At 59.0% G+C, this 14,890-nt stretch overlaps 2 protein-coding genes across 3 annotated transcripts; one reads left to right on the forward strand and one right to left on the reverse strand.

Annotated features, from left to right (window-relative positions):
* The first annotated feature begins 71 nt into the window (after positions 1–71).
* On the forward strand, positions 72–11,173 carry Crlf1 (cytokine receptor like factor 1). Its single transcript, XM_077795698.1, has 9 exons — positions 72–183; positions 5,392–5,673; positions 6,090–6,219; positions 6,389–6,558; positions 7,855–8,012; positions 8,083–8,251; positions 10,083–10,270; positions 10,433–10,480; positions 10,891–11,173. The coding sequence occupies exons 1-9, from the start codon at positions 72–74 to the stop codon at positions 10,909–10,911; spliced, it is 1,278 nt and encodes a 425-aa protein (XP_077651824.1). The 3' UTR covers positions 10,912–11,173.
* Positions 11,174–11,623: 450 nt separating this feature from the next.
* On the reverse strand, positions 11,624–14,625 carry Rex1bd (required for excision 1-B domain containing). 2 transcript variants are annotated; one of them, XM_026389997.2, is made up of 5 exons: positions 14,498–14,625; positions 14,321–14,403; positions 13,787–13,991; positions 12,699–12,778; positions 11,624–11,849 (listed from the first exon to the last, which is right to left on the reverse strand). In XM_026389997.2, the coding sequence occupies exons 1-5, from the start codon at positions 14,597–14,599 to the stop codon at positions 11,777–11,779; spliced, it is 543 nt and encodes a 180-aa protein (XP_026245782.2). In that variant the 5' UTR covers positions 14,600–14,625; the 3' UTR covers positions 11,624–11,776. The 2 variants fall into 2 exon arrangements, with proteins under 2 accessions (XP_026245782.2, XP_077651825.1); XM_077795699.1 differs by having other exon boundaries at positions 11,763–11,849; positions 12,694–12,778.
* Positions 14,626–14,890: the final 265 nt, after the last annotated feature.

The raw sequence follows: 14,890 nt of genomic DNA on the forward strand, positions 1-14,890 counted from the left end.
CCACTCCTCGCGCCCCGCGCCGCCGCCGCCGCAGCCACCGCCCGCCGCGCTCCCCAGGCAGCGCCGGCCCCATGCCCGCCGGCCGCCCGGGCCCCGCCGCCCAATCCGCGCGGCGGCCGCCGCCGCTGCTGCCGCTGCTGCTGCTCTGCGTCCTCGGGGTGCCGCGAGCTGGATCAGGAGCCCGTGAGTACCGGCGTCCTGCTCCCCACCTCGCGCCGAAGCCGAGAGCGGGCGCCCAGGGGGCAGTCGCGGGGGGAGGGGGCGCGGGCGCCACCTGGACGGCCCCGGGAACAAAGGAAGGCGCCCCCGGCGCCGCCCTCGGGGCGCCCTCACCTGCGGGGCGCACGGCTCCACAGTCCTCCGGCCCGAGGGTCCGGCCTCTGGTCCCGAGGCCTTCTTACCTGGGCCGCTAGGCCAAGGGCGTTTAGCCAGGCCCCCAGGGGCCGAGGAACCACGGCCCTGGACCCTCTGCACACTGGAACGCATCGAGCGCACGCGTTTGCGTCCGCGGTCGCGGAGCCACGGGATCGCGGGGCACGGCTCCCCGGCGGGGGCGCACGCGGTTGGCGCACTGGGTGCGGGCCGGGAGTGGGCCCCCTCGGGAGGAGGGATGAGCCCCGCGGGGAAGGAGGGGCGGGAGGGGGCCCGCTCTGACCGCCTGGCGCGCGGCCCGGGGTCCCCAGGGACGTGCCTCTCTTCGGGCCGGCGCCGCCGCCCTCCCCCTACGGGACCCCGCACACTGGAGTCCTCGAAGTCTCTGTCACCGGCGGCTCTCAGAACTCTTCTCACTCGGGCTGCTCTGGGCTGAGAGCCTCCAGCGAGAGAAATCTTTGTGAGCGAGTGGGTGAGAGCTAGAGGGAGCGGGAGCCAGTGAGACCGGGCACCGCCGGCCCATATTTTCGGGGGGGTCCACTGGGAACCCGCAATCCGAGAAACCCTTTTTCTATAGAGAGCTCCTGGCCTCAGGCATTCTCCGGCCCCCCTCACCCAATGCACACCCCCGCCAGGATACGACTCCACATCCAGACCCGCTCTGGGACACACCCAGAGACACACAAAGACTCACACTGGCTTGTGTCCCGTCACCCTCGCCCTCAGACGCGCGCACACTGCATCCCAGATGCACATTCGCACACCATCGTAGCGCACACACACATTCCATCCCTGACACACACACATTCGTGGTCATACATTCATTCCACAGGGGAGGCAACAGGGGCACACTCGGAAAGTCTTCCCCAGACGTTCACAATCATCCATGAGCCCCATCCAGGGGTACAGGCCAAGGACTGGACACATACTGCTCCCAATCTCCCATACTCTCTCTCGTGGTGTTCCTCCAAAAAGGGTAGGGTCCCGGCACCCCCTGGGGACACTCGCTGAAAGCTTAGCCTGCTCAAGGCACCTGGGCAGGTGGGGGCCTACCCAGGGCCCTCTTGGGGTCCTAATGACTCTGCCAGGCCAAGGATAGAGCCTGTGAGTGCCACCAATAGCTTCAAGCTTTGTTTCCCAGCCCCTAGAGCAACAGGCGAAGGTGGGGGGTGGGAGTGTTGTGTGTGTGTGTTTTTTCCTTTAAGGGGGAAGAAATTAAATAAAAGATTCTCACACCTCGGCAATATGTTTCTACTTATGGGGTGTCTTAGCACCTGATCAGCAGGCGGGTGGGTCATAAAGTGTCTGCAGGTACCAGCGGGACTGGAGATGGGGACCCCCGTGGGGACCCTGGGACAGAGGCCACCCTCCCGCTCGGCTTTCAGAGAATCTCACACTTTTCCCTTTTAAAACACATGGTGTTCCTTTTTAATAACGGCAGTGGCTCCAGATTGGGAAGGGGGAAGAGAAAAAAACTTGTAAAGGCCCCAGCTCGGCAGGAAAGTAGGGGAGGGGGGCTGTCCAAAAGCCCAAGCTAGGGATCTGCTTTAGGGGGTTCCTCTAGGAGGTCCCCCAAACCAGGCCAAGCCCCTCTGCCAGGCTCAGGGGCTGATCCCAGCGGCTCCTCTGCCTGGCCTGGAGTGTGCATGTCCCAGTCCCAGACCGCCTTGGCCCATTGTTTGCTGAGGCCTGGAGAGAGTGCCAATCCCGCCTGGACCCCCCGGCCTGGAAGCGCTGTAATCCTGTGGTCCTGCGGTGCTAAGGGCGCCAGGTCCTCTTGACACCGTGCACCAGCAGGTAGAATGCATTCCTCCCCATTATATGGAGGAGAAGACTGAGAACCGGGAGCGGGAAGCCAGGTGCGCAGGTACTCAGGGGCTGGGAGGGGCAGCATCCCCCTGACCTTTCCTGCTGGGGTGGAGGGGGTGGGGAGCTGGCCCGTCCCTCCGGCCAGCCTAGCCTTGTTTCCCCCCCTCCATCCCTCCCTCAGCCCTGGGAGGGCAGCTGCAGCTGCTGGCAAACGGGCCACGCCAGGCCAGGCCAGGCGGGTGTGGCAGAGGGGCAGTGCCCCCCAGCCAAGACCCCCCAGAGAGCCCCTCTCTGGCCAGACCGGGACTGCGGGTGGGGGAGCAGGAGGGCGGGACCCACGGGGAGGGCCAAGAGTGGGCCTGGGGTCCGGGCAGGCCGGCCGCGCCTCCCACCCTGCTGGGGGGGCCCAGGCAGGAAGCGGTGGGTGGGCCGGGGCAGAGACGCTGGCACGCCCGAGTTCATGCCGAAGGAATTCCGAATTAGCGGGCGGCTGGCTGCCTGGGACCTCCGGGGCGGCCCCCTGGCCCCCCGCCCCCTGGCCGCCCCCGCCTCCCCGGCTCTGGCCTGCTCCGCCGGCTCCTTCGCACGGACGCCGAGACCTCCGGCGAGCCCTGGGCCAAGCCCCAAACGCAACTGCGATCCCAGGCTCCAGCAAGACAGGGCCCTCGAGCCAAGTTTGCCCCGGAAAATTGTCAGGGCCAGGCCAGAGAACCGTGTTCGTCCCACCTCGCCCATCTGGGGCGGTGAGGCTGAGGGAGAGGGCCGGCAGATACTGGCATTCAAGGGGCCTCCCTAGGGGCCTGGATCGCCCCGTCCTTGGCGGCCATCTCTGAGAAGCTGGACTGCCCCTGTGCCCCTTCAAGCCCTCCTCACAGCCCCCTGGAGAGTCCTTTTAAAATATAAATGGAACCCCAGGCTCCCTGCTTCCCTCAGGTCCGCATCCCTGCTCACATGCCAAACCTCATTTCCCACACACACCCCTGCCCCAGGGCCTTTGCACTCACCTGTAGGGTACTGTCTCCTAGAAGTTTTCACATCTACCTCCCTTTCTTTATTCTGGTCTCAGCTCAAATGTCTCCTCCCCAGACAGGACTCCTGGCCTATCCAAGCTGCCCTCTCTGACTTGACTCCCTATGGGCCCTGCTTAACTTGTCCCTTTTTCTTTCTCTTAGATATTTCTTGATCCTCCTCCTTTTCCTCTTCCTCTTTCTCCTCGTCCTCCTGTTCTTTTTTTTTTTTTTTTCCCCTGCTGCTTTCTTGAATGTAAGGCCCACAAGGGCAGGAATTTTGTGTTTTAGTCCCCAGGGTGTCTCCAGCTCCTAGACCACTGGAGGTTTTCTGTAAATGGATGAATCAGTGAGTTGGACGGGCCCTCATAGCTGCTAAGAAGCCCTTTCTCAGAGTCTCAGAGAAGTAAAGCCACTAAGTCAGAGGTCCTCAGGAGCTAGGAGCAGTCAAGCCCAGCTCAGCCTGGCACAGGGATGTCCTGGCAAAACGCCCTGGGGTTGATACCAGGATGAACTTCCACAAGGAGAAACTGAGACTCAGAGAGGCATCAGGGGCTTGGCCTGCCCATCCCCCCTCCCTTCTCTGAGCTGTGGTTTCCCATTGGCTAATAGGTTCCTTTAGGTTCTGATCACCAGGAAGGGAAACTGCCTTGTGGCTGATAGGAAAAGAGGCACCCCTGCCCAGCCCCCAACTCTCACAACCCAGCTGAGGGCCTCCCTTCCCACCTGACCTTCACAATGACCCAGACCTTTCTCCCTTCTCCTTTGCAGATTAGGGAAACTGAGGCGAGGGAAAGAGCAACAGTGTAAAGTCCCTTTGGATGGGAGTCGGGGGCCTAGAGCTTGCCACCGCCACCTTCATCTCCAGTGACTGCAGAGCAGGACTTTGGAGACCCACAAATCTGGGTTTAACTAGTATATCCCTCCAACAGTTGGTGAACTAGGACAAGAGAACTCGAACTTTCAGAGCCTCTGCTTAAGATGAGCAGGATTTGATGAGAAAATGCAGGGAAAGTCCTGGCCCGGTGTGCATGCGTGCGTGCATGTGTTATGCAGAAGTGGAGGGCACTTTGCTACTGAGCTACCCCCTCCCAGTCCTTTTAATTTTATATATTTGTTTTAGTTGCAGATGGACACAATACCTATATTTTATTTATTTATTTTTATGTGGTGCTGAGGATCCAACCCAGAGCCTCACACGTGCCAGGCAAGGGCTCTACCACTGAGCTACAGCCCCAGCCCCTCCTTTTTATTTTTTTATTTTGAGATAGGGTTTTGCTAAGTTGCTGAGGCTGGCCTCAAACTTGTGATCCTCCTGCCTCGGTCTTCCAAGTCAGCTGGGATTACAGACCCACCCAGTATTTAAAACTCAACAGTGCTCAATAAATGGTGCCCTTAATGGTTCATCTAGTAGGAACAGGGCTCTCTTTAAAAAAGTGCCTTCCCTTCACAGAAATACCTACTATGTGTGAGACTCTGGGAGGTCAAAGAAAGAACTCACAAATTTTGTTTCTAGTTGCAAAAGAGGGGGGGGGGAGGGAAAGAAGAAGAGCAGAAGGAGAAGAAGAAAACAGGAAAAAGAAAGTTTATCAGACTATGTGCAAAGCAAGAATCACTTGGATCTGTGGGGCTTTTATGTCTGACTTGCTTTTTTGGTACTGGGGATTAAACTCAGAGACGCTTTACCATTAAATCATATCCCTAACCCATTTTATGTTTGATTTTGAGTAAGCATCTCACTAAGTTACTTAGGGCCTCAGTGATTTGCTGAGACTGGCCTCAAATTTTAGATCCTCCTGCCTCAGCCTCCGGAGTTGCTGGTGTTACAGGCTTGCACCACTGTGCCCAGCTCTGTCTGATTTTTTTCACTGCTCAGAGAGTCTCTGAGTCAATGTCTCAGAGAAAAAAATCTGTCTGATTTTTTTCACTGCTCAGAGAGTCTCAAGTCAATGATGATGTGACTTGCAAGGACCTGAGTTGTGGAGTCAGACAGATGTGGGTTGATCTTGGCTTTGCCATCAACCTTGGACTGGGCACTTGACCTAATCACTCCTCAGTTTCCTTATCTATAAATGTGTGAGTGTGGGTATGGGGGTGAGCAACCAATGTCTCAGGACTCCCACGGGCCCTGGAAGTCCTGGCCTGGAGGAGGATTCGTGTCGGCTTTTCCCCACGGCTGACAAACACTCCTCTTTGATCCCAGACACCGCAGTGATCAGCCCTCAGGACCCCACGCTCCTCATCGGCTCCTCCCTGCAAGCCACGTGCTCGCTGCACGGGGACCCTCCTGGGACCACGGCCGAGGGTCTCTACTGGACCCTCAACGGGCGTCGCCTGCCCCCTGAGCTCTCCCGGGTGCTTAATGCCTCCACCCTGGCCCTTGTTCTGGCCAACCTCAACGGGTCCAGACAGCAGTCTGGGGACAACCTTGTGTGCCACGCCCGCGACGGCAGCATCCTAGCTGGCTCCTGCCTCTATGTTGGCTGTAAGTGGGTCCCCAGGACACCCAGGGGCAGATCTAGGAGTACCATCACCCTCTGGAGAAGGGAAGCACGAATCCTGGGTCCTCTGGCTTGGGGCTGGGAAGTAGGTGGGTTCAGAAGCGCATGTCTCAGGTGGGAGGAGAACTTGGAGGCCCCACCCCTCATTCTCCAGGTCCTATGGGGCTGGGGGTGCAGCAGTGGTAGAGAATATGCAAGGTCCTGGGTTCCATCTCTAGAATGAGAGAGGGAGGGAGGGAGGGCCATGCGCGTGCTCATCCTCAGCTCTCTGGCAGCAGGGCTGAGATTGCCTTCCTTGTCCTTTTTCCACTTCAGGGTAGGGGCCCAGCCAGCCATCAGGACCCTGCCACCTGCACAGCTAGCTCAGACCCTCAGCCTTCTGCACCCTTCCTTTTCCCAGTGCCCCCAGAGAAGCCCTTCAACATCAGCTGCTGGTCCAAGAACATGAAGGACCTCACGTGCCGCTGGACTCCAGGGGCCCACGGGGAAACTTTCCTTCACACCAACTACTCCCTCAAGTACAAGCTGAGGTTGGTGATGGCCCACCGGGGGCCTGTGCCCCACTGGCTGTGTGACTCTGGAACAATGCTTGCCTTCTCTGAGCCCCTATGTCCCTATCTCTACCCTGGGGCTCCCCTGGTGAAATCTGGGGACCAGAAGGGGCCCTCATGTGTCCTGGCTCCCCTCCTGCCCCTGCAGGTGGTACGGGCAGGACAACACGTGTGAGGAGTACCACACAGTGGGCCCTCACTCCTGCCACATCCCCAAGGACCTGGCTCTCTTTACACCCTATGAGATCTGGGTGGAGGCCACCAATCGCCTGGGCTCAGCGCGCTCTGATGTGCTCACGCTGGACATCCTGGACGTGGGTGAGCCCCCAGGCATGCCACAGCTGTGGCCTCTGTCCCCACTCCTGAGGTCCCGCCTGAACCCCCCGCCCCAGCTTTGGTTCCAACTCTAGATCTCTCCCTGCTGGCTGGGGGCGCAGCGGGGCATCCACTCCTTATTTCAAAGTCTGCTCCTTCAGCCAGGATGTCCCTGCTCTGCAGAGAACACCTGGCTTGGTCGCCCCCCACCCTCGGCAGCCCAGGTGTGCAGGAGAGGGCCCCGGGGAGCGGGGAGGGGGCGCCCAGGTCTGGAGGCGCCCCAGGAAGCCAAGGCCTGGAGCTGGGGGGCGCGGGTGGGAGGCAGGAAGTGGATGATCTGCCAGCAGAATTGGGCCTAATCTAATTAGGGTGTTTCTCAGCCCCAAGCAGGCCTGGGCTTTAACCCTTTCTGTCCCTCACCCAGGCCTCAGTGGGAGACACCAGCCTGGCCTACTGCCCACGGGGCTGGCAGAATAGGCCTGGGCACCCCCTGGCTGGTGGCCCCACCCCCAAGCCTATTTCCTCTTCCTCACACCCTAAACTCCAGTGAGCAAGTTCTACCTCAGTTTTCCCTGTGCACCCAGCAAGCTTCAAATGGGAAGGAACTGGAGGTGGGTGGAGGAGGGTCCCAGGGGCCTGTCTGGGCATCAGCCCCCTGGGTCTGAAAACGATAATATCATTAGCCAGGCAGTGTCTAATTTTTTTCCCCTGAGGTGTGCTGGGAATGGAACCTGGGGCTTCCACACATGCTAGGCAGACTCTCCAGCACCTAGCCACACCTCCAGCCCCAAAGCGTCTGCTGTTATCTAGCCCTTTGAGGACAGGATTATGTTTTTCCCCCCATCAGATACTAATGATGATAACAAACTGGGCTTCATGGTGCATGCCTGTCATCCCAGCTACTTGGGAGGCTGAGGTGGGAGGATTGCAAGTTTGAGGCCAGCCTCAGCAATTTAGCAAGGCCCTAAGCAACTTAGTGAGACCCTGTCTCAAAATAAAAACAAAAAGGGCTGGGGATGGGGCTCAGTGGTTAAGTATTTCTGGGTTCAACTCCCAGTGCCAAAAAAAAAAAAAAAGTGATAACAGTTGACATTAATTGAGCCTTCCTAGGTGCTGAGTGTTTCTGGAATATTATGTCATGTAATCCATCCATCCTGGCAGTGGGAGAAAGAGGGGGGCCTGAGGCAGGTGCCACCTAAGCCACGTGTCCTGGACTACACTCCTGGGGGATTGGACCCCAGACATGCCCAGGCTCTCATGGGACCAACCAAGAAGACCAGACCCTGCTCCTTCCCGCAGTGACCACGGACCCCCCACCTGACGTGCATGTGAGCCGAGTTGGGGGGCTGGAGGACCAGCTGAGCGTGCGCTGGGTCTCACCGCCAGCTCTCAAGGATTTTCTCTTCCAAGCCAAGTACCAGATCCGCTACCGCGTGGAGGACAGCGTGGACTGGAAGGTGCCCGTCCCTTCCCCAGCCCTGCCCCTGGGCCCCAGGCCCTCCCTCTGACCTGACCCTCACTGTCCAGGTGGTAGATGACGTGAGCAATCAGACCTCCTGCCGTCTGGCGGGGCTGAAGCCAGGCACCGTGTACTTCGTGCAAGTGCGCTGCAACCCCTTTGGCATCTATGGCTCCAAGAAGGCGGGGATATGGAGTGAATGGAGCCACCCCACAGCCGCCTCCACGCCCCGCAGCGGTGAGCACCCCTCCTAGGGCCGGGTGCTCCTTGGGCTGCTCCAAACCACCCGGCATCTGGGTCTCTGTTTCCTCATTTTCTCCAAGATAGCAGAGGTCTCCAACTGTTGGCCCTCAGGGCCCAAGGTGGCCCCTGAACCTATTTGGTCTGGCATTTGGGGGCGGGGGAGTTTGACCCACCTGGAAGTTTGACCCAACAGGAAGTTTTTACACAAATAGCCTAGATTGCCTAAAAAAAGAAATTCTGTAGAAAATGCAACCCAGCCTGTATTGCTGAGTGGCCCCCACAGCAGTGGTCACCCCTTCAGGGCCCCTCAGCATTTGCCCCATCTTCAATCCTGAGAGCAAGTGAGTTTGAGATCCCTGCTTGTGAGGCCAATGACCTCAGTGTCCCCTTCTAGTCAATAAGTGAGGAGGGTGTTGGAGAGATTAGGGTCTGACATCCAGTGTCATCGGGAGTTTCTCTGAGCCTGTATTCTCTCCTTTCGAAATGGATAAAAATCAGTTACTTGGAATGTCTGGCCTCAGCATTCCTATCTGCAAAATGGGGTTGAGAGCCACACCTGCCTCAAGCTGTTGCAAAATTTAGGTGACATAAGTCATGACAAGTGCCCACATGGTGGTAGTTGGCACCTTAGTATTTGCTGCCAGTAGGTAAGGAAGTTCCCATCCCCCACACTCCCTCCTGATTTCACCCCGAGGGAGGCCCCCTTTATTCAGGTGAGGGCACTGAGGCCCTAAAAGAGCACATAGGGATCTAGACTCAGTTCCAGACCCACATTGGTGGGATGGTGGGGAAACTGAGGTCCAGAGACAGAGACGTCCCGACTCAGGGAGGGGCAGAACCACGCTCCAGCTAGCTCCCCAGCCCCCAGCCCGGGGCCCCTCCAGGTTCTGGGATGGGAGGGAGCAAGCACAGCTGGGAGGGGCTGAGCCTTGGCCCCTGCTCGTGCCCAGCACCTGCGATTCTTGCACGGGAGCCAGCAGGCGGCTGAGTCCGCCGGGGAGGCTGGGGAGGCCGGGGGAGGCCAGCAGGGGCGGCCTGGGCCGGGGCCGTGCCAGGGCCTGTCAGCGGGTCCCCGGCTTTATTTATGACGTGATGCCGATGTCCTTATCCGCCGGCCTGCTTGGGGCTGGCTGCGGCCGGCGGCTGGACCCACAGGAGCGCCTCCCACCTGGCCTTCTGGGCCCACTCCCTGCCGCACTAGCTCATGCTCCCAGGCTCATCCTGGGGACTGTCCCCTTGGGATCCTCTTGCATTCTGCCTCCCTCCATCTTTTTGTCGCTGTTGCCCTGTGTCTTTTCTTTTTCTCCTTCTCTTCCTTTTTTCCCCCCTTTAATTTTTGCTGTGCCTTGAGAATTCTTTCCTGGGCAGTGTCCCTCGAGTCTGTCCCCATCCTGTCCTTTCTTCCACCACTCCGCCCTCCAAATGTCGCCCTCCCTGGATCTCGCCTCTGTCCCCGTCTCGCACTCTTTCTGCCTCTCCACCCCCCTGTCTCCTCGGCTTCTCGCCCTTTCTTTCCCGCCGCCTGCTCGGCATCTCCTCGGCCCCCTCTCCTCCCCCCTCCTTCCCTTTACACCTGGCTCTGGCCACAGGAATCGGGTCCCTGGAGGAGACGTGGAGGAGGACTCCCTTCCTTGCCCCCTGCCTCCCCAGGGGTGCAGCTGGGCCGGGGCGCAGCTGGGCTGCTGTGCAGGGCGGCGGGGAGGACGCGGTCCGGGAAGCCGAGGGTTTCGAGGGGCACGCGCTCCCGCGCGCCGGGCCCTCCCTCTCCGGTCCGCGCACGCCCCCTGCCGGCCGCGCCACGGCCCTGATGCTCCGCTCCCCTTAGAGCGCCCGGGCCCCGGCGGCGGCGCGTGCGAGCCGCGGGGTGGCGAGCCGAGCTCGGGGCCGGTGCGGCGCGAGCTCAAGCAGTTCCTGGGTTGGCTCAAGAAGCACGCGTACTGCTCGAACCTTAGCTTCCGCCTCTACGACCAGTGGCGAGCCTGGATGCAGAAGTCGCACAAGACCCGCAACCAGGTAGGAAGGAGGGACCAGCGGGCACGGAGGTGGGCGGGAGGAGGGCGGAGGGTGGAGGCTGGGAGCTGCGAGGACCGGCCGGAGAGGAAGGCGGAAGGAGAGGGAGCGGGCTGGGGGCCAGGTCTGCAGCACCCGCCACGACACTGCTGTCTTCTTTCCAAGCACAGGACGAGGGGATCCTGCCCTCGGGCAGACGGGGCGCGGCGAGAGGTAAGGTGGGCCCGGGTGGGTGGGAGTATTTGGGGTGACTGTGAGCCTTGCCCAGCACACTCAACCTGAGTCGCCCAAATGGAATCCTTCCTCCTCCTCTTACTCATCTGCATTTACTTAGCACTTACTGTGTGCCTGGCGGGTAATGTTGCAGGTGGAATCTCATCCTCAGGAATGAACATACTCACCCTAGTTAACACGAATGAGCTTCTACGGCTTGCCGGGCTCTGCCAAGGGTTTTACTGGCAGGATAGCCCAGAGGATGATCAGTTCCACTTCTCTGATGGGGAAACAGGAACAGAGAGGTGCAATATCCTGCCCAAGGACACACAGCTAGTGGGAGGGAACAGGACCTGAAGGCTGACCCTGCCCAGGCTGCCCGTCTCACCTGGCTTCCCTTTTGCCTGCAGGTCCTGCCAGATAAACTCTAGGGATGGGGCTACCTTCCTGGCCAAGTGGAGACCCAGAGGCTGAACTCAAACTGGGGCCACCTTTGTACTCTCACCTTAGGGCACCTGAGCACCATCAGCAGGAGCTGGGGCAGGTGCTCTGAGCTCGGACAGCTCTGGCCCCCCTGTCAGGCCACCCTTGGGTGCACCTCCGGTGTTATGTTGGGACATGAGCTGGTTGAGCTACCAGAACCCCTACAGGGCTGGGAGTAAAGAGAAGTCATTACTTTTGCTCCCCAGTAACCCTCCAAAAGAATATTTTAAAATAAATGAGCTATTTAGGTGCTCTGATTGTGAAGGTGAGTTTGAAGCCTGGGAGTGGGGGCTGTGGGTTTGGGGGAGATCTGTGAGGCATCCTAATGACCCTACGGTCACTAGAAGCCTCCCCTACTAGAAGCCCCACCTCCCAGAATTTCAGACACTTTCTCTAGGATCCACAATCTCTGGTTCTGAACTCCTCAAGGGTGTGATTCAAAACACCAGTTTCAAGTGGGGTGTGGGGACTACAGTCGCAGTTACTCAGGAGGCTGAGGCAGGGGGATTGCTTAAACTGACAAGCTCAAGACCAGCAAGACCACATCTCAAAAAACAAAACACCAGTTCTGGGGCAGGGTAAGAGTTTTCCCCCAGCCCTCTCTGGCCTGGGGAACCCCTTCCCCAGACACAGGGACCCCAGTACTGCAGAACACAGAGATGGCAGAGGAAGGACTCTTTATTGTGAGGTACACTGAACTGGAGCAGGGTCTGCAGCTCCAGAGGAGCATGACCTCAGCCAGGTGGTCAGGGTCGGGCTGGACGCCATTGGTCTCCTTTCCCATCTCCTCTGAACATCTCTGGAGAGCCACGGTCACTCGGCAGATTCCGCATCAAACCTGAGGTCCTGGAGAACCTCACTGATGGCCTCCATGGTTTTAATTACCCTACAAGAACGGATGGAAACTATAAATAAGACCCAGATGGGGCGGATTAGCCGGCACCGCGCAACTAGCTTGGAGGGGGCTGTGGCAAGCCCTGGGCCCTCCTGCCCGCCGTCAAACTTCCAGGCAGCACTAGCCTGGGAGGGGGCCTGAAGAGGGATGGCTCCTTGGGTCAAAGTGGGCCGTCTTGGGGGAGAGGCATGCGTGCCATCAAGAGGTTACAGAGTGACAGCTTGGCAAATGTCTAGCATGTGTGCATGAGAGCATGTGTTTGGAAGTCAGGGACAATGTGCAGACGTGCAGGACACAGTGGCACATGTCCTTATTCCCAGCAAGTAGGGAAGCTAAGGCGGGAAGATCAAAAGTTCAAGTCCAGCCTTGGCAATTTAAAACATTAAAAAAAATTAAAACATTAAAAACATTAAAAAAAAAAATAGAAAGGGCAGTGGGTGTAGAGCAGTGGTAAGGCTCCCTAGGGTAGTTCCCTAGTGCCACCCCATCCCCCACCAAAAAAAGATAAAAGGAGTGTGCAGGCATGTGCCAGTGGAGCATGGGGGCCTACGTCCAAGCTCTTAGTGCAGGTCGGCGTGTGCTGAGACGGACAGCTGTGTCTTGGCAATGCTCAGGGTGCCTCTGATGTGAAGTCACAGGGTATGTATTCCGTGGAATGTGTACATCTGGGGCCACCAGGTTGGGACACTGGTATAAATACCAAAGGTTGTATAGGGATCCAGAGAGGCTGCTCAACTGGCCAGATGTGACTGGGCCAGCCTGAGGAAACAGCAGGCTAGGGCGGGGCCTGAGGGTGCCAGCAAAACGGGCATGGCCAGCCCAGTGGGCAGCAAACCTCACTTCATCTTCAGCTGCTGCATCTGTTCAGTGTCCTCCTGCCCAGTCAGTTCTGGTGTCCCCATCAGCTGCAGCAGAGCCACCTGGTGGGAGAATGGACAGTGGGGAGGGTGTCACAGAAAGCAGAAACCACTCTGTCCTCCCCTGCTACTTAAAAATAAAGATTAGGTATTAAATTAAATTACAGGGGCACGCCTGTAATTCCAGCGGCTTGGAGGCTGAGGCAGGAGGATCATGAGTTCAAAGACAGCCTCAGCAAATTAGTGAGGCCCTAAGCAACTCAGCGAAACCCTGTCTCTAAATTTAAAAAAAAGGGGGGGAGGGTGCTGGGGCTCAGTGGTAAGCACCTCTGGGTTCAATCCTGGTACCCCCTCCCTCCAAAAAGCTGCAGGGTAGGGCCATGAGGGGTGGAGCTTTGTGTGTGAAGAGTCCAGCGTTTCTCAGGAGTCTGTGGGGGGGGGGAAGGAGTCCGCACTTGAAATGGACTTGGTCATGTGTGGGTGTGGCTTGTGTAGCGGGCGGGGCATCATAGTCCCAAAAGCAGGGTGGGGTTATGACCCATGGGTGGGAGTAGGTCGAAAATACTGGGGTCTGGAGGGGAAATTTCTTGTGCAATATGGGCGTGGCTACACGTGGATGTAGCCCTCTCTGCCAGGATTGGCTGCAGGAGAAGTGTAGGCGGGGCCTGAAAACTAGTAGGTAGAGAGGAATACTGGGGTGGGTGTGGCCTGGGAATCCCTGCTCCCCAGGGCAGTAGTTGAGGGTGGGACCTCAGGCAATGAAAAAGCCAGAGCGGATGCAGTCGTGAGGCAGTGTCCCCACTTCTAGGAACAGCGTTTAAGCGGGGCTGGAGTAAAGTGAGCACGTCCTGAACTAAGAACAAAACCTGGAATAAAACTGGGGTTGGGTAAGAGGCAACGGAGAATCTCTCAATGAAGACTTAGGGAGTTTTGAGGTGTGGCAGGAAGGGGTGGGGCCTGGGACTCCCAGAAATGAGTGTGGGACAGGGACTGGGGCCCTTCCCTAAGGGGCGGTAATGAGCATAGCAGGCCAGTGACAGACACAGCGGAGGAAGGAGGTCGTGGTCTCACCGTGGCCAGGCGCGTCTGCTCCAGCTGTTGCAGGCTGCGCACGTGGCCTGCGAGCAGGGGCTGCGCGCGAGGTCCAGCCAGCTCTGCCTCCACCGCCAGCACCTCCCGCGAGGCGGCAGCGAAGGCCTGGGTCACTTCGTGCACTGTGTTCCGGTAGCCTGAGAAGTCGTAGTGCGGGCCGCTCCGCAGGTACTGGCGGTGGCCTCTGAAGCAGGTGAGGATGTGAGTACGCGCTCCCTGGCCAGGCACCCGCACCAACCCGCAGGGGGCGTACCCGCACCCCAGAGACTGGACGACCGACTGTAAAGAGGCTTCCTGACTCTAGCAAGGGAAGAGGGGACCGCTCTCCGGGTCCTTAAGAGTTTAAATTAGTTACGAACTGATCCCTCTTCAAACTCCGTCCCACTTCTAATAGGGCAGCCTCGTGTGGACCCAGCTCTGCCTCCGGGCACTCCCGCCACTGACATACCCATACCCGAACTGGGCCCCGGACTGAACCCTGCGCGCCCGGCGCGGCCCCACGCCCGCACTCACTCCTCCAGTTTGCGGAAACCCTGCGCGCGCTCATCCTGCAGCTGGTGGATTCGCTGCACCAGCGTCCGGATCGGGGCATCTTTCTGCGGGGCGGGGGGGCAAGTTTGGGGCATGAAGCCGGCGCTCTGGGCCTGCACCGCCCGCCCGACGCCCGTCCTCGCTCGAGCCGCGACTCACCCAGGGCCACACCGGCTCCGCGAGTGTCCCAGCTCCGGTGGCATCCGCAACGTCAAGCACCGCGGGAACGGCGTTCTCCGCTGCCGCCCCAGTAGTGATCATGACTGCGCAGTCGGGGCCACGCCAAGACAGGCTGCTCCATTGTGCCTGGCGCCCCCTGCAGGTCCGGAGGTCAAGGGACTCCGATCCTGAGACAGGCCAAGCCGCAGACAGCAGGCCCCATCCTTCATTAGTTAATTCCTGCCTGGCGCCCACCTGGTTTGTCCTTACTGGAACCCGGTACTCTGAATACTGTAAGGATATTAGCTCAGGTTTTTGCATACACCTTTCTTGTCCAATAACATCCGGGCCCACTGAGATGATTTACTGGCAGGTACTGTGGTAAGTGTCCAA

Source organism: Urocitellus parryii, chromosome 3, assembly GCF_045843805.1.
Source record: "Urocitellus parryii isolate mUroPar1 chromosome 3, mUroPar1.hap1, whole genome shotgun sequence".
Lineage (NCBI taxonomy): Eukaryota > Metazoa > Chordata > Mammalia > Rodentia > Sciuridae > Urocitellus > Urocitellus parryii.